We start from the raw sequence: 22678 nt of genomic DNA, 5'->3' as shown, positions 1-22678 counted from the left end.
CCTGTATGAAAACTCCCTAAAACAAATCCAAAAATACAAGGAGGATCTTGAAAAGACCTGCCTTGCATATGAAAATCTTCAAACAGGACATCTAAATTTTAACACTATTCAGGAGGTCACTCCTCTGATATCTTGGAATAATGGGCCAGACACGCTTCAAGAAGAGGAAATTCCTCAAATTGATGATGATACTTTCTAATTTCATGTGCTTTATCTTAAGTTGGAATTGTCGAAGCTTCGAGGCGAATTTGAGTTTCTTGTCTTCTTTTGTTTCTTGGTTAAAACCCTCAGTTGTGTGTCTCCAGGAGACCTGGAGTCGGAACCCTAGGGTTCCTTTCCTCTCTGGATATAACAGTTTTTTAAAAGAAAGAATTTTCTCTAGTAAAGGCGATGGCCTTGCCATTTTTGTGTTAAAAAATTTACCTGCTTCCAAACTTCCAGATACTGGAATTAAATCTGACATGGAAGTTCTAAGTATAAAAATGCAAGCTTACGGTAAATCATTTACTATAGTAAATTGCTATAGGCCTTCTGGAAGCTTTAAACCAGAAGACTCAATGGTCTTGGATTCCTTTAAGGATCCTTTTACGATTTTGGTTGGTGATTTTAACGCTCGCCATAGAAATTTTGGAGATAGAATTACATCGCCCAGCGGTCAAAAGTTCATGAATTGGCTAATTGACTCTAATATGATCATTCTAAATAATAAGAAACCTACTCATATTTATCGTGGCCAAGAAGGAGGAATCCTCGACCTTTGCATGGCAAATGTCAATATCGCGTCCAAGCTGTTGTTCCAGAGACTTGATGATACGGGTCAAAGTGATCATTTCCCTGTGTATCTTAAGTTTAATCAAAGTTTTAAGAAGAGACCGGGGAAAACTAAAAGCTATACAAATTGGCGAGATGTCAGTATATCTCTGTCACGTTTGCCTGTGAGCCACGCTGGTAATATGGAGGATAAAGTTAACGCTTATACCACTGTAATTAACAGTACCATCAAGACACACTCCAGAGAAATCACCTACAAGGTCGAGCCAAAAAACCCATGGTTCAGTTTGGAGTGCGCCAAATTCAAACATCTTAGAGATGAGTTGAAAAGAAGGGCACTAAGATCACTTAATCCTAGCGACTCGGTGAAGTATAAGGGTGCAAACGCTAAATACAAAAGAGAGCTAATAAAAGCAAAACGGAAGTACTGGGCAAAGATTTCCTATGAAGCTTATTCTTGCAAGCAAGTCTGTAGAAATGTAAAAAACCTTAAAAAATATCTATTGGTCTCTCCCTTGGAAGCTAATTTCGTGATCACTCACTCAAACGCAGATGTATTAGACAAGGCTGCCCAGGCGGATATTTTCGTAGAATATTACAGCGCCAATGACAATACTAACCAGTCGGTTCCTATCGACCTTCCTTTGGCTAATATTGAGCCAATTTCCGCCAAAGAATTAATGAACGCACTAAAGAGTAAGAAAAACTCCTCCCCGGGTCCTGATGGAATTACTTACAAAAGTCTGAGGGTCGCCGCCAAATATACGCAGAAAGCCCTTCTTGAGATGTATAATGAAAGTTTGCAATCAAGTAATATTCCTACAATCTGGAAAACTTCCTGGGTTGTTCCGATTTTAAAACCGAATAAAAACGGGAAACAGATTGCAAATTACAGGCCAATTTCTTTAACGTCTGTCATTGGGAAAACCCTTGAAAAATAATCCTGCGCCACCTAGAGTGGTGGGCTGGCACAGAAAAAATTTTTCCCTCAAATATTTATGGCTTTAGAAAAGGCATTTGCGTAACTGACTGTCTTAGAGATATTTATGATTCTGTCTGGTCAGCCAGAAACAAGAATTTGGAAAATTACTTAATTTGCTTAGATATCAAAGGAGCGTACGATAATGTGCAACATGAGATTTTGATTGAAAGGCTTGAAAAGATGGGTATGAACACTACCCTGGTGCGTTGGATCTACAATTTTATTACTAATCGTACTATTTCTGTAAAGTGGAGATCTATCTTATCAACAGATAAGCTCATGTCTAAGGGCCTTCCACAAGGAGCCATTTTATCGCCTTTCCTCTACAATTGCTTTATGTTGGATCTTTGTAAACTGAATGATAGGAGCACCAAGTTTTTTATTTACGCTGATGATATCTACATGTTACTGTTAAGTAGATGTTAAGTACATAAGTACATGTTACTGTTAGGAAGGACAACCGGTATTCCAGCTTACAAGACACTCTCAAAAAGATCATTAGCTGGTCTGCTGAAAATAAGGTTGCTTTCTCCTTTGAGAAATCAACACTAATTGACTTTTCAAGAGGAAGAAAGAAATACTCTTCCCCCATCAGAATAGGTAATCTCAGTATTGGATGGAAAAAAGAGCATAAAATACTTGGCGTTATTTTCGAACACAATCTCAGTTGGCGTGCACACGAAGCTTATCTAGTTAAAAGATTAAATAACACTTTAAACTTGATCAAAATTCTCTCCCACCCAACTCAAGGAATGAGAACGAAAAACTTACTAAAAATCATCCAGCAAATCATGATTCCCCAACTCATATACGGATGTGAAATCAGATGGGGAGAATATATCTCCTCCCAAAATAAGTACGATATCTACATCAATAAAGCGATTAGAAAAGCCTTAGGGGTAAGTCATTTTGCTCCCAACGATGTTATTAGGAGAATTGCAGCAATTCCGCATTACAATAAGATAAAAAAATGGAAAAGAATATTATCTGTCATAAATAAAAAATTTCAGGGAGCCGATTATTTTTTCCCCGCCACTAGAGGCGGAAAGAAAGAAAGTAAGGATTTAAGAGCTGATCTTGACAGCTATGAATCTAAATGGATTTTAGATAAGAACGTTGTCCGGCAAAAGAAACGGATTCCGCCTTGGATAGACTTTAGGAAATTGTGTAACATCGATTTAAAGAATCTCCACGATTTTGTCACTGATTACGCTCCTTTTATTAAAAATTTGACTGCAGGTGTTAAAGCAGAAAACGTATGGGGCTCAGACGGTTCCAAAAATTTGGACGGAACTGGTTTTGGAATAACCAATCTAAAAAATACCGTTAACAGAGCCATCAAGATTGAAAGAAATGCTTCTATATACACCGCGGAAGTTTCAGCAATTTGGTACATTTTGAAATATCTAGCTAACCTTTCCGAAGCGACGATAATTTTCACTGATAGTCTTGAGGCAGTGGAAGCTATTGCCTCCTTCGAAGATTCAAATAACAACATAATTGAGAATATTCGATATGAAATTTACAAAAACATGCCAAATAGTAAGATAATAATTTGTTGGATACCCGGTCACAAAGGCATTGAGATCAACGAAAGGGCAGATTTTTTTGGCTAAACAGGCGGTAAATTCCCGCAATACTCCAATCCTCCCAATTTATACATGGCAGGATATCAAAAAAGAAATTAGGGAAGACAGGGAGAGGGAAATTGAGACCACCTGGCAGAACACGAAGTATTATTCTTCTTTTAAAAATGTTCTAAATACCAAACACTTGAATATTAATTGGCCTGACTCAAGGAAAATGGAAAGTAAAATCAACAAAATCCTCACTCGAAGTATCCTCACGAACTACCTTAAATTCAAGTTAAAACTTTCAAGTACTTCTTTATGCATAAATTGCAAAGTACGTGATGATTCTGAGCACAGACTGAATGAATGTAAAAAATACATTCATCTAAGGAACTATATCGCCAAATACTGCGATAAAGAAAACATTCAATACATTCTTCCTGCAGAATTAGTTAACAGTTTCAATCTAAGAATTCCGAAGTTGGGTCGTTTACTCGCCAACTTCTTCTAACTTTCCTGGGCTTCACGGACTGGTTTTACGGCGATCGCCAGAATACAAAAGTAAAATTGTTTAAAAAAAAAAAAAAAAGTATTAAAATTCCAATCACCTGATGTTAAATTGGCCCGACTCAAGAAAAATGAAAAGTAAAATTTAACAAATTCCTCACTCGAAGTCTCCTCACGTACTACCTTAAATTTAAGTTAATACTTTCAAGAAATCCTTTTGCGCAAATGGCTATGTACGAGAAAATTTTGAGCACAGACTGAATGAGTAGTTAAAAATTCCATTCTAAGAACTCCGAAGTAGCGTTGTTTACTCGCCAACTTCTAACTTACTGCGCCTCACGGACTGGAGGAAACGGCGTTCGCCAAAGTTCTCACCTCCTTTCTTCTTGCTCAAAAGCAAGATTGCTACAGATTGCTACATATTTAATCTAAAGCTTCATCTTTGTCTGGGAGCAACTTGCACCATTTTTGTTCACTACCTTCTCGATGGTTTTGAAAGATGTAGTCTTCCCGTCATGTGACCGTCGTGTATATATCAGCCGAGATCGCCCTTGATACTACAGTAGCACATGCCCGTCTGTCTTTGCTAAATCTGCGTTAGATATGCGGATGCGTATGGGTGAGACAATTATCTTTGTATAGCTGTATAGCATAGCTGCAGTTAATCTTTATTTCGGTGGAAACCTTCGAAAAGTATTTATAATAATGCGAATATTTTATAAATACTCGACCTAGATACGTGTTGCCTTAATTTTCTTGCCATTCTGATATGACTAGAACATTGGTCTTGTTCGTGAGGTGAGAGACTGGCTTTGGAATGCAGATCTGATGCATTTTAAAACCTGCTGTTGCGGCTTCGCTAGTTTATCCATGAGCTAATATCCTTCTATTCTTTTGTGGGATTTGACCTATCTTAGTTTAATCTTTCCTTTGCTGTGTGCAATGAAATGGCACATGCCATGTACAATTCTGTTTTTCCTTTTGGTACCTATTATTGCCAAAATATTAGAGAAAATATCTGAGTTGATTATGTTTCGCGAACGATACGCTAGTGCGTATTTAGTTGCTCGCCTAATAGCTATCAACTCTAATCGAATAACAAAAAACACAGGTTATTGTTCATTTTGGACAAGGAGGTTAGAATTGAAGGAGGGAAGGTTCAACTCAAACGGTGAAGCTTGGCGGCCATGTTACTGTTATCACTGTGACTTGTGCAAGGAAGTCTGTAATTGTAACATTTTTTTTTCCTTTTCTTTTTGAAGCATGTCTGCTTATATTGCATATGGATGCACAAATAGATTTTCGAAAAATATTCCTGGGATTACTGTTCACTCGTAAGTATTTTCTTTTTTTTATGTAATTTCATAAATATGTTAAAAAATGTCACAATGTCATGTTGTTTTCTTTCCAGATGTGACAAAAAAGACTTAATAATAATCGAAACATGTTAAATACAACACATTTTAATGCTTTTGCTTACAGCTGGTATCTTCGTTCCTTAACATACAATGATATATGCTAGGATTATATGTTTGCTGTATAATTTGAACGCTTAGATAATTCATTTTATAATTTTCACGAAAAGTAAGAAATCAATTGTTACTATTTTTATGAATTGTAAAGGTGTTAAATAAAGCAACGCTTTTCTTTATGTATTAATTATTATTCATTCTTAAGTTTTGTGAACTGTTACGAATATAATTTGTGCATTTGATCAAGATAAAAACTGTTCTGTTGTTAAAATATTTTTGCATAAGCTTACAAATTTCTGGGCAGTATAGCGATAAACGTAAGTAAAATATTTACACAATTGAACATGTGAAAAGATATATCCAAAAATTTATATAGGTATATTTCTGTAATTCAGCTTAATTCAAGGTAATTTCTTTGAGATTCATAAATATGAAACGCGCATAAACTGAAATCATTGAATTCACATAAATCTGTTTTATTTTATTAATATTTATTTTCTTGTTGGTATAAGGTTGTTGATTGTGAAAAGAATCTATTTAAAACTTTCATTTAAAAAACAAGCAACATGTTACCATTTTTTTAGATAATTATCTGCTATTAATTTCAGGTAAAAATTATTCTTTAATAAATTATAATAATATTGCGAATAAATCAGAAATATCACTTCTTAAAGAAACAATTGGAAAGTATACCAGAGAAGTTGCTAATAAAACCTAAACAAATTCGTGAAATTATGCAGAAACATAATTTGTAAAGGCTTTAATGTTATGCACATGCATTTAGATTTCGAAATATTTCTTAATGATTTTCTGTACTTAGTAAATTACAAATATCATCTTTATAACTTTAAAACAAAAAACTAACAATAGCGAAGCATTTCATTATAAATTTAACATATTTTTACTGGAAAATTCATGCATAGAACAGCTTACAAACACGTACGTTTCACTACCGTATTGCAATGTTTTGAAGTAACAAACATGGACGCCGCTTGTTCCGTGGAGTTTCATTCCCCGATAGTGGAGGAAACTGCGAACCCTCCCTCCTTCTATTCTAACCTCCTTGATTTTGGAGCCAAATGTATGGATATTTGTCAAATACGAAGCTCCTATATTTATGGTGTTGGTCTCTCTAAAGTATTGCTAGATAGATGCTGTGGATATTGTCTTTGGCCTTATAGTCTCAGCGATTGCCTTTTCTTTGAGTTTTATGTAGATGGATAAAGGTTGAGAAATTCCAATGCTGAAGAGGTTCTGTAAATTTTAGTAATCAGTAGTGACAATTTTCTTCGGATTTTCAGAATCTTCTTTTTCATGGTATTAATGATGTTAAAGGTTTGAAGCCGATGTTGCATGAAAAATTATAGATTTAGTTACTGTTTCATACCATGTCGTTAGGAGACTAGGCTGACTTCCCAAGACTTTGAGACGGTGCGTATTAGATTACTGTTGGTTATCGAGATTTTATTGCTAAGATATTCAGTAAGAGAGTACCAAGAAATTTTGCCACCTACGATAACACCAATGTACTTTAAACTATTGCAGATTTTGATACAGATGTTAAAGTACAGTGCGAGGCGACGTAACAGTATAAAAACTCTGGCAACTGACTTATCTGGTTACAGCTGTAATTTGTACTCTTTGTACCCGTTTTCTAGTGCCCGAAGGCCCTTGTTGGTTGTTGAAGGCCCTTGTTTTCATATAGTTGGTTAAATCAAGAAGTCATCAGCAGAACCTTGGTTATTGTTGATTAGTCTCAATGCTGAGTGTACCATAACTTCTAGACGGTTGGACGCAGACAACTACCTTGTGGACAGCCTCTGGTTACTCGGTTTCCTGTATGCGCCTGCATCTATCGATCCCTATATAGAGCGACTGTCCAGATAATTTATGAGGATTCGACTGATGTCGTTACGTGTACCTATATGTGCCAATGACGCGAAGATGTCAGCCACCAGATGTTATCAAATGCGTCTTAGCAGCATAGACATGTCTTCTTGCTAGAGCATCTTCAACTGAGATTTCCGCCAAGAAACCAAACTGATTTTTGTGCAGGGCTCTGGTTGCGAATAGTTGAGAGTTCAGGCACCCTGGGATCAGTTTTCAAAGGGCTTGCTTACGGAAGGAAATAAGCAAACCGATTTGTAGGAGCCAGGATTTTCGCGTTTCTGCCTGTTTTAGGAGGGAGTACCACATTAGCGGGCTTACGAGGGGTTAGGAAGATACTCAAGGTTCACTTGTTAAGAAAATTTAAAAGGTATTGGCAATGTTCTGTGTACTTAAGTAGGATTATATTATCAATCCCATAGATGCCGGGTGCCTTGTCTTTAGGAAGCGAGCGAACGTGGAAGGCGACTTGTGAAGTGGAGAAAATTTAGGTTAGGTTAATGTTTTGCATGGCACATAACCTCAAAGGTTATGATGACGGATATCAGACGGATGATGAAGGATTTCAGTTTTGAATATATACACATAAGATCTATTAAAATATGCACATCACAATAACAAGAACTTAAAAGCTGAATGACTGAGACATGAAAGAGGAATACATACATGAAAACTAACCAAAATCTAGCTATGTAATACATTTTAAAAGATACAGAATATCTAAAAGCTCTAAGCAAGTCAAATTAAATTATAAAATCCAATTTCTTACAGATATGAGAAAAGGTTAACATTCACTTCTTTTCCGATGAAGCGGTGAAGAGGGACGTCATATGTACTGAACATTTTAAAACGAACTTCCTTAAAATATGAGCATTCTATTAAAATATGACGGACTGATAAAATAGTCTTACCCTTTGAACAAGTAGGTTCACTCTCGGCTTTCAGAAAGTAACTATGCGTAGCTCGACAGTGACCTATTCTAAGGCGAGTTAAAAGGACTTTTCCTTCTGACTTCTAGCTGTGTCCTAGTATTCTATCAGGGGTTTTACAGATTTAAGCTTGTTGTTGACCTGTGCATTCCATACACACTTGTTGTTGTTGACCTGTGGCCGAGACCTGTGCATGTCTCGGCCACATAGCCGAGACATACGTCCATCGTCGCCTGTGCTGACGATGCCGCATTGTTAGTACAAGGAGGAACCCGCGACGAGCTTGAGAAGAATGGCACCGAGTCTTGTGCACTCTTTGCAGAACTCTGAGGCAAACTTAAACTTCAACTATCTACTGAAACGTCCTGTGCACTGATCATACCGAAGCAAGCAAAGAGCCAACCTGAGACGCAAACCATGCATCAAATTAATGCAGAGGAACATTAAAATCAATAGCACCTTGAAGTACCTTGGCCTCCTGTGGGACTACAAGTTAACATGGATCCCTCACCTCCAAAGTATTAAACAGCGAACTTCCGAAATAGCAAGGAAAGCACGCTTATTTCAGGGATGAAACTGGGATCAAAACGGTCTCAGAGAAAATAGCCCTTTACGCTTCAGCAATATGAGACAATCCGATGGGTGGTAGAAAAGTCAAACAGCTAGGAATCATACAACGACCTTACTCTTGTGTAAGGCCTACAGAACAACGGCCACTAGTGCAGCAGCGGTATTATCTGGTCTAATGCCACTGCACATACGCGCGGAGACTGAAGCTGCTTACGCTTTTGTTATCCATTTAAAGAAGGAAGCTACCTTCTGCGGAAACACTTATAATCCAGTTAAGTATGAGCACCCAAGGAATCCCCTGGAGACGCACCGTGCGCACAAGGGAAGAAATATAAGGATTCACGTCAGCAGAAGTGGCGAGCAAATTACAATACAGGATCCACGGTACCCCATGCAGTACTATACAGATGAATCCAAGCTCGACGAGGGTACAGGTAGCGCCTTCGTCCTGTACCACGGAGGATGCAAGGAAATCGAGTGGAAGGGGCATCTTCAACCAATAAACAGTACACTCCAGGCTGAAGTCATAGCCATTACCACTGCGATTCAGCATGGAGTTGACAGCGGGATCACCGATGCAATGCTGTTTACAGATAGCATGTCAACGCTATTCGGGCTAGACAAAGACAACCATAACCACACCTCCCCATTGGTAGCGGACCTCCAGAATATCCTACAATCACACCCTCAACTAATTGTAAATCTAATATGGACTATGGCACACGTTAACAACGAGGGTAACAAGACAGCTGACCAACTGGCAAAGGAGGCAGCGAGCAGCACAGATGGTGACTATTCCAGCACCACCCTCGTATCTCAAGAGAACTCTCAAGAAAAAAGGTCTGCAGAAGTGGCAAGCTGAATGGGAGACCTGTGATACGGGTAGCAGAACCAATTTATTTCTGCCTAGATAATTAATTCTTCTGTGCTTTAATTATGGCAAAGCACAGAAGGGCTATCTGCCTAAGAGGATGGATGCCTTCGTGGAGGACTTTCTGACGTCTCTTTAATGTATCCAGTGTATAAGTAACATATTTATAATAAGTGTACTTAGCATTATGTTTCCTTTATATAGAAATCTTAAGTCTATTCTGTATATGGTATTCTGCATGTATTGTTTATATAGCGTGTACATAGCGTGTAAATAGCAATCTCGAGCACATCGAAAATGTACTGTATCTGCAACATGTATATTTAAATGCATAGCAATGTAATATGAGTCAGGTATCTGCAGCGGGTGTAAGTAGTATTATCAATGTATTCAGTATCATGAGTAACATCTACTTTAAGTGTACTTTATATAGTAATCATTATGTATCCTATATATAGTAATCCGAAGTTTATTCTGTATATAGTAGTCGTAAGCAGTATTCAGTATAATGAGTAACATATTTACATTAAGTGTATTTGGCATTATGTATTCTGTATATCCAATGCATATTCAATATTGAGAAATCCCACAATTCTGCCGAATGTTTTTCTGCTCGCAAAATGTCTTTAGAAGATAAACGAAAACTTTTGGTGCAAAAGCGCGCCTGTTTTCGCTTCCTACGAGTTGGACATAGTTCACGGTCATGCAAAAATAAAGTAAAATGTTTAACATGTGATAAATTTCACTATACCATTATGGTTTCAAATGGCGAACCTGTAAAGCCAAATGAAACTGACAGTACTGTTATTTCAAGTAATGTATTGTCTAATCAGTCAACTGTTAATGAAAATGTGTATTTGCAAACACTTGTTTTAAAAATAGTATTTGAGGGTAGACAACTTACAGTTCGTACGATTTTGGACAGTGGTTCTCAGAAATATTATCTCTCAGAAAGGGTCATCGCGTTTTTGCAACTGCGTCCTAAATCGAAACAAACCATTATACACGGTTTGTTTGGGGGGAGAGAGACAAGTCCTCATTCCCATTTAGTGTTTGATGTTAATTTAAGAAATTTTGAGGGCACTTATGACCATAACTTTGAAGTACTTTCTCAAAACAAAATATGTGGATGTGTTCCAAAAGTAGTTGATCACAATACCCTAAAAGAATTAAAAGAAAGAAATATAACCTTGTCTGATTTGCAAGCTAAAGAATATGACATTGAGTTGCTTTTAGGAGAAGATGCCATCGGGGACATTATTACTGGCAGCTCTCTGAAACTGAACTCTGGTGTAACTGTAGTTGAGACTAAATTCGGATACACTGTGATTGGTAAAGTAAACAGCTTACCTAAAGAACCTACTTCAGCTACTTTTCCAGCATTACTAGAAAATAATTTGTGCAATAATGCAGTTTCGTTACATTGTGTCAATCTTAGCGTAACCGAACTCTGGAATTTAGATGCCATTGGCATAACAAACCCAACTGAAGATGTTAAACGTAAACTTGCTCACTCTGACACCGTTAAGCAATTTGAAGAGAATTTAAGTGTTCTTCCTGATGGCCGATATGAATTGCCACTACCCTTTAAATCTGAAATTCTGTTACGTAACAATAAGTCTATGACTTTTAAAAGGCATCAAAGAATGTGTCAACGAATTTATGAGGAAAATCACTTAGATGACTATAAGGTAGTTTTTAAGCAATGGGAAGACCTCAAAGTAATAGAAAAGGTTCCTGAAACTGAAATTGATAATTTGAGTTATTATTTGCCCCATAGACCTGTTATAAAGCATACTAGCCAGACAATGAAGTTAAGGCCGGTGTTCGACGCTTCAGCCCGAGAGAGAAATCAAACATCCCTAAATGATTGTTTAAACAGAGGGCCGAACTTAATTGAACTCATGCCTGATATAATTGACAGGTTTAGATTGTATTCCGTTGGTTTATCATCGGATATAGAGAAAGCGTTTCTTCAGCTGAGTATTATCCCAGAACATAGAGATTATTTGAGGTTTTTTCTTCCAACTCTTGAAGAACCTATGATAGGAACTAAAAAACATTTGGTTATTTATTTAGTTGGTAACTTGGTTAAATTTAAAGGTACAGAAACGAAAATGGTTCTGCAGAAAAAGATGTGTTGTCGCTAAACGGCTGACCTCCTCTTGACAAAGTAAAAGTCAAAAAGTGATAATATACCTTTTCCCATGGATATTTTTGTTTCCACTTCATATTTTCTTTCTGTTTTGCCATTTAAATCACTGGCATTATCATGTTAATTTTTATCAAAATAAATTTTTTATTTTTACTTTCAACATTACTATATATTCTTTTGCTCAACTTCTTTTGCCTGTTTAGATATAATTATTTTCATTTTACATTATATATTTTGTAATTCATTACATGAGAGAAATATCCATAAGCCCATTAACTGCGGTCATAAAATGAATATTTTTGCACTTTAGCCAGTTCAAATTTTCGTAATTTCATAATTGAAGAACAGCTTCATAGAATAAAAAATGAATATCTTTCATATTTAATGGAAAAAAAGACAGCAAGAAAGAAATGATAAATAAAAGCAGTAGATCGTATACTAAATGATTACTGATTAACGCAGGGAGGAAATCGTTAATCGAGCAGCTTAACTTTACTCCCATGATAACGAATTTTACTGCGGTACACGCCGCAATCGCTCAGTTCGTAAGCGGAGCGATAAAAAGCTTACTCTTTCCAGTACTTCCAAGCTTAGCGCATAAGTGGATAACAGAAACACAAGAGTTCCTTTTAACTTTTGTAGCCGAGTTTCAACCTAATGAGCCAATGATTTCCGCAACTCAACTAGCCGGAAACGAGAATCAAGTTTCAGATCCTAATCAGGAAAAAGAAATTTATTTTCTTTGTCATCAAAGTAAAATCCTGTCAAAGTTTTATTTAATTTACATCTTTCCTTTTCCCTCATTACAAAACGAGGTTCTCTCATTTCAGAATTCAAGTAAATTTAAGTAGTAAGCAGTTCTACTATAGACTTAGAGGAAGTGCGCCTAGCTGTTGTAGGGAAGTTTGGGTATTGAAAAGCAGTAATTGCCTGCTGCGAAATTTGCCTCCTGATAAATTATCGCTGTCTCACGTAAGGTCGCATGATAGATATAGCTTTGTAACCTTACGATTTTGAATCACTTTTAGCTGTAATAAGAGAATCTTGTAGCTTCTGGTTAGAAGAAAGTTAGATATTATAATTTGAAACAGTTTTAAGGAAAGCTTGTGTTTACAGAAGTATCCAAGTGACAGGTACTTTTTTGTTGTATTGTTTTATTTCAATTCTTACAAATAATGAAGTAGAATAAATTTAAAATATATTTGTGCCTGCTACCTTGAAACAGTTATTCTAGACATGAAAACTCACCCGAAATATCTGCATAACCCTTAGTTATTTCGTTAAGCTCTAGAAAGAAGTCACAGAATATTACAGATGATTCTATAAAATGGATCAAAATCAGTGTTCTTAGGGAAAATAAGATCTCTGAAAACCTTTAACAAAATTTTTAGAAAGTTCTTATGAATATTGCCCTTTCACCATTTTCTTTGACGACAGAAAGACTGCTTTTCCCAACTGGACCTTTTTCCAGATGAAAAGAAATAAAACTTATCCTCAGAAGCTCAAATATATCTATTTCCAGTAAAGCTATTCCTTATGAACTTCTAGAACTTACTAGATTAGGAACTTTAGCCAAATTATCAAGTTGTCAATATCTTCTGTTATCCTCGGAAAGACTTAGCAATGCGTAAAGTTGTTAATATAAGGTAGCTACTTCACCTGACGGGTAAAGTATACAAGAGAAGGCTATTCCCGATTCAATGTTTCAAATGCTAAAAATTTCCTCATGCTCAGGAATCCTGCAGACATCCCCCGCTGCATCAAGTGTGCCGTGGATGATGAATACAGGGACTGTCCTAAAGGTTAAAGATTATGAACCCATCCTAAAGGTTAAAGATTATGATGAGGACCAGATGATGAAGTATGTGTGCCAACTGCGTCAAAAGCATACCTTAAATTGGAAAGATGTGAAATATACTCCACTGTCAAGAACATCCTTAAATTCGGAGATCACATACGTGTTAACAAATTCTATGCAGATGAGTTCTTCAACAAAAGGACCAACAAAAACTTAAGGAACACTAAGAGTCCAAACTTTCTTCTTAAACCGTCTCTAATGCAATCAGTTAGATTATTCCCTTGTTTTTGTAGTAAACGACTAAGCACTTTATGTTACAGAAATTTCAGATAGCCACTGTTTCAATAGATTGCTGTGTGTTTTAATAGATTTTGCTTATAAATAAAAGTAAAGTTTGTTTAAACATCATTTATCATGATACTCATTTGCAGTGAGCTGCTATAACAAATACAACTTAAAAATTTCCCTATTGTCTGTATATGGCTTCCTACCATTCCTGCTATATTTTACGAAAGGTAACTGAGTAACTTTAAGTACAAGTGTAGCGTGCACTACACTTTCCTGTAGTTGAAATGATTTATGTGAAACTGTTTATACAAGAAAAATTGTTTCTTTCGGTAATGAATATTACAATAGCCCTACAGTAATAGTTTGTTTTACTTCAATAAAATTTCTTACCTTCTGCTGTGTACACATGGATTTCGCAGATAGACAGGGAGGTTGAGATGGGCGCTTCTAGATGAACACTCACAAATGCTCCTATTGTCATAAACGGGCAGAGAAAGAGCAACATGCGCTTTTCCTCTAATAAATAGAAATCAATACCTGTCACTAAGCGCATATATAAAGATTGCATGAAAATAGTAACATCTGAATAGATAATTTGTAATTACCTATTTTGCCTGTGTACGTGTTGCAGATGGGATTCGAACGTAGATCGTGTAGTTTGTTTCCCACTCTTACGGTGAAAGTTACCGAAGTATTATTCTCTGCAAAGGAAAGGTAAAACAAACATAAATTAACAATGTTTCCGAGCATATCTTCCACTTCTATTTTTGAAATTCGTTTGATTTAATAAATGACTACATTTTGGAAATGAACCCTAAATTCGCGTTTTTGAAAGAATTCCTGTACACTTAACACTAGCATTGCGCCATTTTCGCTTTACCTCTAATTACGGTATGCAGTCATTTAATGGAATAAATCTGGCATTTTAAAATTTTTCTTAACAAAATATGTTATAATTTGCTTCATTAAATTAATTTTGAATCAAAGTTAAAATTCTTTAAAAAATGTTTCTGATTTTTTTATTTATTTATTTTTTTTTTATTTTATAGAATTACATGACAATAATTTCTCTTTTACAACATAAGCCAATAATATTAATTTTATACCCTACACAAAACTTTTTGCACAATTGACTGTGCTAAGATAACTAATTCCTTTATTCCTTAAACTTTTCTAAATCAAAGAAGTGAAGAATTTGTCCGTAATAACATTTCCTGTGGTGTTATAAAAGGGTTGCATAAAAGGCACGCTCCCTCCCCCCCAAAAAAAAGATACTGTTTTCCTCCTTTTACAAATGAGGATAATATATTAATGATGATGATTGATGAGGATATTTTTTAAAAAACATTATGTTTTGACATCAGCTAAAAGCTAGAATTTATGTTCAAGTTATCAGGTGTTTCGGCTTATATTGAATAAAGCAGCATCTTGATTCTGAAGGAACAATTACTCATTAATCGTAATACTTTTATTTGCTTTGTAACACACACACACACACACACAAAAAAAAAAAAAAAAAAAAAAAAAAAAAACATTCTCAACAAGCGTATTCTTTACATTTGATCAAGAGCAAATAGATTAATTGAAATATATGCGATATAGTTGAATTTAAGTCAAATTAGAAATATTTTATTATTTCCAAGAATCTGTCTGTTCTCTAAGCACTGTTTCGCAATAGAATTTTCGGCCCCAGGATTTGGAAAGTAAACATAGAACAGAAAGTCCTTTGGCAGCAAAACTCCCACAAGCAAATAATACGATAAAAGCGTCTAGCTCGGCTGTTCACGTGCCTCCGCTTGAGTGCATTGCTGTAATACTCGTATGATGAAGTATATTTTTCATTGATAAAATATTTTTGCGCTACTTGTGTTCCCACGAATTTCTTTTCTCTTAGAAAACTAGTTGGTCCACTTGCATATTGAAAACCATTCGGATGTGCAAGTCTTCCAAAGGAATTTGCTAAAATAATTTATTTTTTCCATGCTGCACCATAATTTACTATTCTTTCATCTTTTGATTTATATATTTGTTGAATTTTCAAAGTATCTAGTTTGACTTTTCTTTTTGGAATATGGCTTGTTCCATTCTTTTGTCGAATTTTTGTACCACGACCATTTCTTTGTCCTCGACCGAATTCTCGTTCAAGAGCAAATCCTCAGTCTCTGCAAATTCATTTTGCTACAACTTTATTTTCGATTCCATACAATAAAGAAATGATGAAGGAATGTTTTGTTCTTCCTCAGGACCAGATGATGAAGTATTATGGCAATTTCCTTTTGAAAGAATAACAGAACCGTCACTTAATGAATCGGATTCACTTGTTTTAGATGGAACAATCCATTATTCATAAAATGAAGTAGAAAAAATTTCTAGTATTAGATTCTTTATGCGAACTAATTTATGAACCAGAATCATCATCACATAATTCTTCTAAAACATTTACAAAGTCTTCATAGCAAGTCAATATATATACCAGACATGGCCAAACTGCGACTCTCCGACACCTTAACTGCGACTCGCGAGATACTTGCAATCCTTTGCCATCCGATATGCGACTTATTTTGAATAAATATAGTTCAATTTTTTAATGCAAATGGAATTTGAAATAGAAATCATGCAGTGCCGCTTCTTTATTAATCGCTGATTTAATTTCTGATATTATGAATGGAAAAATTTCATAGATTTCAAGCTGTCCACTGCTGTCTTATCATCAGAGCAACAAATACGTAAAATTACAAATAATTCCATTTCTGGTAATTAGTATTCCGGTTTTGTTACATTTTGAACAGATAATCGGAATGCACTAATATGAAGTTAAGCCAAAACTCAATGCTAATACTTTTATTTAATTATTCGACCTAATAATTTTACTTCAGACAGTATCTGCTTGCATTCCAGTGTTATACCATTGTTCACAATAGTTGTGAACCACCTGGAAGATTTGCTATTCGTTGTAGGTTACTACTTTTACTCAGTCCTTGAATGGTGTGAGTAACTGCTGAAGAAACCTATTTCGCCTTGCAATCCATATAAAGCTCTTTTAAATTCGTGGAAAGAACTTTACGAGGATTTTATTTTCTGTGGAGTGAACCTTCAGATTCTTTACTTAGGAGACTTATCTCAAATTTCAGCGGAACTCTTTCATCCTGTCTCTAAGCAAGTTAAGCATTTTTATGCAATTGTTTCACATATTTCGCAATATTACATTTTTCGCATATTCTTACGCCATTGTTTCACATATTCACAATAATATGCTTAATAAATACTTTTGCCACATGAAACTTTATCTTTCGTAATAATTCCTTGGTAATTCTAGGTAGAGATCATAATTTATTTCACCAATGGTATGCATGCCGAAATATTTGAATGAATCGCGGGAAGAAGCCCTGGTCTGACAACGATTTAAATTTTAGTCAAAATGTTTAATTCCCATTTCATCATATACTGTTATTCCAGATAGCGATCTTTCATCTTACTCTTCAAATCTTCATATCAATAACGTTACATCAAGCAATGAGTTATCAACAGAACACAAACCTCTTCTCCAGAGTTTTTCTGAAAATTGGCATATTGATATTAGTGAAATCTCTTTAGCATGTAATAGTTTCTCTTTATTTTTTGTTGTTTCGTGACCTGCTTTCTTTCCACCTTAGAGGCATTTTCTGCACTAGGTTAGAGTCGCCGGTAAATATTATACTAAGTTAGAGGCATTTTACTGTCCGGTACATCTAAAATGTTTCACCCCTTAGTAATTCCGTTCTGCAGCTGCACCGGCTGCCCCGACTCTGACATTACTCTTCTTTTAATCTGTTGATATTTTTGTCTTCCTAATTTTCGATCATCATGTACGTCTGACACGTCCTTCATGAAAGCTTAGTAGCCAAACGAAAAGTTGTACAATGCTCCTCTGCTTGATCACTACAAATTTCAGGAAATAATGTGAAATTTTGCTACCGTAAACGTTTATTTTTAAAGTTTGATCTTTTACTTACTAAATTATCCTCTGGATATAGACTCCACTTGATATTTATTTTCTGTACGTAGGTTAGGTAACCCAATGAAAAGTTGTATTATCTAACCGTTAGGCTGATAAGAATTTGTTTTAAACTTACTTCTGGGTTAATTTACTTAGAAATTCGTGACTAGACATCATTTAACCGCCTTTATGGGTCCAGCAGTTAGAACATGATGGATCCGTTCACATATTTCTCAATAGCTTAGGAAGTAAACTATCGTGCAGACGCCTGCCGTGTTACAAAAGGCCTCCACATCGAACATCTGAGCATGTTTAAAAGATATATGAAGAGCTATGCGTTCATGTTATAGCTGTATTTTCGAAATAAATTTATTACAGTAGTGACAGGTATGTTTTCTTCCTGTAACATTAGTTTATATTAACCAGGGATTTGAAAAACAGATCAAAATTAAACAGCTAGGCTGATGAGTTCAGCTGGTAGACGGATGAAATATACTGCTTGACATTGAAAATGCAACACCAAGAAGGAGTGGTCAGAAAGTGATGAAATTTGGAAATAAGACAGAGACAGCAAGCAGCAATAAGTGATCTTTATTTCAAAATGATAGTCAGAATACAGAGCGAGAACAGCGTCGGCTCAGTAGGATGTAGGACCACCGCGGACAGCGATGCACGTGTGTGTGTGTGTGTGATTATGGCAAAGCCTCGAGGGCTATCTGCCTAAGAGGAGGGATGCCTTCGTGGAGGACTTTCTAAGGGAAACTGGCTCGTATACACGTTACACATGGGGGAAACCACGAAAACGCCCATGCAGCCAGCCCGTTCGCGGATTCGAACCTCGGACCGAACTACCAGTGTTAAGCGATTTTACCGCTCGGCCGCTGGTGGGCCAACACTCAGCGATGCACGAAGCGATGCACGAAGAAACACGTCTAGGCATAGAGTCAATAAGAGTGCGGATGGTGTCCTGAGGGATGGCTCTCTATTCCCTTTCAACCATTTGCCACAGTTCGTCTTCTGATCGAGGCAGGGGCAGAGTCTGCAATCACATCCAACACATGTTCGATTGGTGACAGGTCAGGAGAGTACGGTGGCCAGGGAAGCATCTTTTTACCTTGCAGAGCATATTGGCAGATGCTATCACTGTGTGGTCGGGCGTTATCCTGCTGAAAAATTGCATTAGGCAGCCCCTGAAAGTAGGGGATTGCCACCTGCCGCAGTACATTGTCCAAGTATCGTTGGGCCGTCATAGTGCCTGAATACGAACTAGAGGTTGTAAGGATCTTAAGTTTTACTAACGTTTATTTTATTTTAAATCTTTACTATCACTTCTTATTTTCTACTTCCGGCCAGAATTATAAGCGTTAAGGTTTTTATGCAAAGTTGTCTGGCGAACGCCAAGTATTTAAGTTGTGGCTTTTTGCCAAGCGAGAGAGAGGAAGCAGTGGGTCGAAGCAGGCCACTTACCTTAGAAGTTTTACGCAGTTGCTGGTTGCCTTCCAGGCCGGAGGTTTTAATCCTCTTGATAAATTTAAACGTATTGTAGTGTTCACAGTTCTCTGTACTACATACGCCTCCTGTTAATATAAGGCCAATCTTCCACGTTTATTATTTTAAAGTTAAATTAGAGTTTAGTTCTATTTTTATATTTTTACGTTAGACCCCAAGTAGCGGGTCGGTGTATTCCGAAGTACGGAAGTTTTTGTAAAATAGAGAAAAATAAAGGGTTTTGTATACCCTTCTTGTGTATCCTGTCTACTTCCCACAATTAGTGAACATAGCTTTAGTAAGCTCTCTGTTCCGAGTCAGGTCCTTGCATGTTCCCGAAGAAGGTAAGAAGGAACATTGACCCTGATAGTGGCGCCCAACGAAGAAGAATAACCATGGCCGAGTTTCAAGAAGAACCTGTGCTGCCTGCAGAAACGGCTCAGAATCTAGAAATGCCAGCTGCCGCCCTCGAAGGATTTGGTTACATCGTCCAGACCATGCGCGCTTCGATGAAACCAGAAGCAACATTTAATGGAAACTCACCGGTAACCAGTTTTTTGGAAAAATTGGATGACCACTTCATGCTCTACCCCGTGCACGAGTTTCAAAAAGTTACCTTAGCTACCAGCGCTTTGAGGGGCCAAGCACTTAACTGGTTCAAATGTATAGGCAGAAGTCTCTTGGGTCAAGCAGGAAGTCCCACTTATACTTACGAGAATTTCAAGACTGACCTACTAAAAGCCTTCCCTGTTGTAAGGGATCGTGCGAAATTAGAAACGGAACTTTTCAGTATATATCAGCAAAGAATCGAAAATATCTCAAGCTTTATTTTAAGAAAAATTCACGTCTTCAAACTCTTGTATGGAAACCGTCCGGATCCTGAAATAATTCAAGTGATTTTGCCGAGGTTACTGTCCCAAGTGCAAGACTTTATTGAATTGAGAAATCCGACTACACTGGAAAAGTTATTTGAGCTAGCAATCCAATTTGAAAGTAGAAGAACGGCGGACGTCGAAAGAAGACGCCAATATCAACAACGAAACCAATTTGGTGCGCCAAGACTACAGCAAACTCAAGCACACGGCTACGGAGGCAAAGCGAATCAGTGGGCAAGGAAACCCGAGCATTCAAAAACAGCCGGCGAACGTCGACAGTTCAATAGCAACCCAGGAAAAAAGTCTCAAGGCCAGGGGAAAAAGAAGGAAAGCACGGAAATGAAAAATAATTTAAACTAAAACGGATTTCTGCTGACGGGAGGGTGCGGAAATCCGAAGGCCACGAAAACCCCTCTTCCTACAAGTTAAATACAGTAATGGTGAAAAATTTGACTCTTCCGAAGATTGAAGTGTTGATGAATAATATCCCAGCCACCGCACACCTGGATACAGGCGCGCAGTGTTCCTGTGTGGCAGAAGATTTTTTTAGGAAGTATTTTAGGAAATACCGCATATATAATTCGGATAATACGACAGTGTTAGCGGCGCAAGGAGAACTATGTAAGTGTATAGGTAAAGTACCGCTATATGTCCGTATCAAGGACGAACAAGTAAAGATGAGGTTTTTTATAGTAAAGAATCTGCAAGCACATATAATTTTAGGAATAGATTTTCTTTCAGAAGCACAAGCAACACTGGATTTTAATGAAGCGTCCCTTAAGCTGGCAATGAAACCAGTTCGTGCAGAAAAGGCTGAACCGCGATGTTAAATCTTGACCACCTACCTAATGACGAGCAAGGAAGAATCCGACAAGTGGTAAGTGAATTTGCTTCGTTATTTAGTGATATTCCAGGATTTACTCAGGTTACTAACCATAGTATTGACACGGGAGATTCAATGCCAGTTCGTCAAAAACCATACCGGTATGATAAGAATAAGGAAAAAATTATAGAATGGCATATTACCGATATGCTACGTAAAAAAATCATAACGCCCATCTCAAGTAGTTATGCTAGCCCGGTGGTTTTATGTAAGAAAAATAATGACTATCCTTTGAAGCATCCAAAAAGGTGGAGATTCGCTATTGATTACCGTAAATTAAACTCCATAACTAAATATCCGGTATATCCGTTACCGATCATTGAAGAAATTCTAAGGAACATAAAATCAACCAAATTTATGACGACTTTAGACTTAACGACTGGTTATTTTCAAATAGGGGTTAGGCCTGAGGACGTGCCTAAGACTGCTTTTATAACCAAGTCTAACACTTATGCATTTTTGCGTATGCCGTTTGGCCTTTCAGGGGCCCCGGCAACATTTCAACGATGCATGGACATTGTGTTAAGACCTGTCCTTGGAAAGTCCACATTTAGCTATTTAGACGATATCATTATTACTAGTGATAATCTCGACCAACATGTACAGGATTCAAGACAGGTGTTTTCTTTATTAAATGAGGCCGGTCTAAAAGTTAATGTCGAAAAGTGCAAATTTGCAGCCCCTGAATTAAAATATTTAGGTTACAAGATATCTCAGAAAGTAATAGAGACAGACGAATCAAAAATAATCGCTGTACAAAAGTATCCGACTCCAAACACGGCAAAGAAGCTCTCTTCTTTTCTAGGACTTTGTTCATATTATAGGTCCTTTATAAAAGATTTTGCAGCTATCGCTGAGCCATTGTTAAAATTAAAAAGGAAAAAGGCAAGATTCTCGTGGACGGCCGAAGACAAAAGTGCTTTCGAAAAACTAAAACAAGCATTAACGCAAGCCCCTGTGTTGAAATTTCCTGAAAAGCATGAGAATTTAGAAATTTCAGCGGATGCTTCGTATTATGCGGTAGGAGCGGTACTTTCGCAAAATCAGCAGCCCGTGGCATTTTTTAGCAGAACTTTAAATCAAACACAAAGAAACTATTCCGCGACCGAGAGAGAGGCACTTGCAGTTCTGTTAGCAGTGCAAAAGTTCCGAGTCTATTTTGGAAAGGCGCCAATAACAGTGTACTCTGATCATGCGGCGGTAACTAGATTGTACTCAGGGAAAAATTTATCCCCAAGGTTAATAAGATGGGCACTCAAGCTGCAAGAATATAATCTGGTAATCAAGCATACCCCCGGAAAGGAAAATATCGTAGCAGATGCCCTATCACGAATTAAATTAGACGAACAGGGTAATACCGTAAAAGTTGCAATGCTTACAGCATGTACAATAAATTCCCGAGAAACTGTAATAACCGAACTGAGTAAGGATCCTGAGTTTGGAAGCATTTATGAGTATTTAAAGGATCCTGAAAATTTTAGCCACCAAGATATTGTGGCGATAAGAAATAGGGCGGCCCATTACGAACTAATAGATGGTCTATTATTCTATACAAAAACTACGAATTCCAACAACGAATTTCGACCTGTTATCCCAGCTAGTCTTAGATTAAATATCCTGCAGGAGCTCCATGACAGCCCTTTAGCTTCTCATGC

The 22678-nt window shown here is 36.8% G+C and overlaps 1 protein-coding gene across 3 annotated transcripts in view; it reads right to left on the bottom strand.

The window, feature by feature from the left end:
• Nucleotides 1-22678, bottom strand: part of LOC118198067 (sushi, von Willebrand factor type A, EGF and pentraxin domain-containing protein 1-like) — a 187200-nt gene that overhangs the window by 100334 nt on the left and 64188 nt on the right. For all 3 annotated transcript variants that reach the window (XM_085824096.1, XM_085824098.1, XM_085824097.1), the window contains 2 exons: nt 14407-14502; nt 14192-14317 (listed from right to left, as the gene is read on the bottom strand). In XM_085824096.1, the coding sequence (XP_085680222.1) occupies nt 14192-14317; nt 14407-14502 (222 nt within the window). The remainder of the gene's footprint in view (nt 1-14191; nt 14318-14406; nt 14503-22678) is intronic.

This window comes from Stegodyphus dumicola, chromosome 9 (genome assembly GCF_044657685.1).
Source record: "Stegodyphus dumicola isolate Sdum_Otavi_A_Nest chromosome 9, ASM4465768v1".
Lineage (NCBI taxonomy): Eukaryota > Metazoa > Arthropoda > Arachnida > Araneae > Eresidae > Stegodyphus > Stegodyphus dumicola.
The sequence above is the reverse complement of the archived record's forward strand: the minus strand, read 5'-3'. Positions and strand labels throughout refer to the sequence as shown.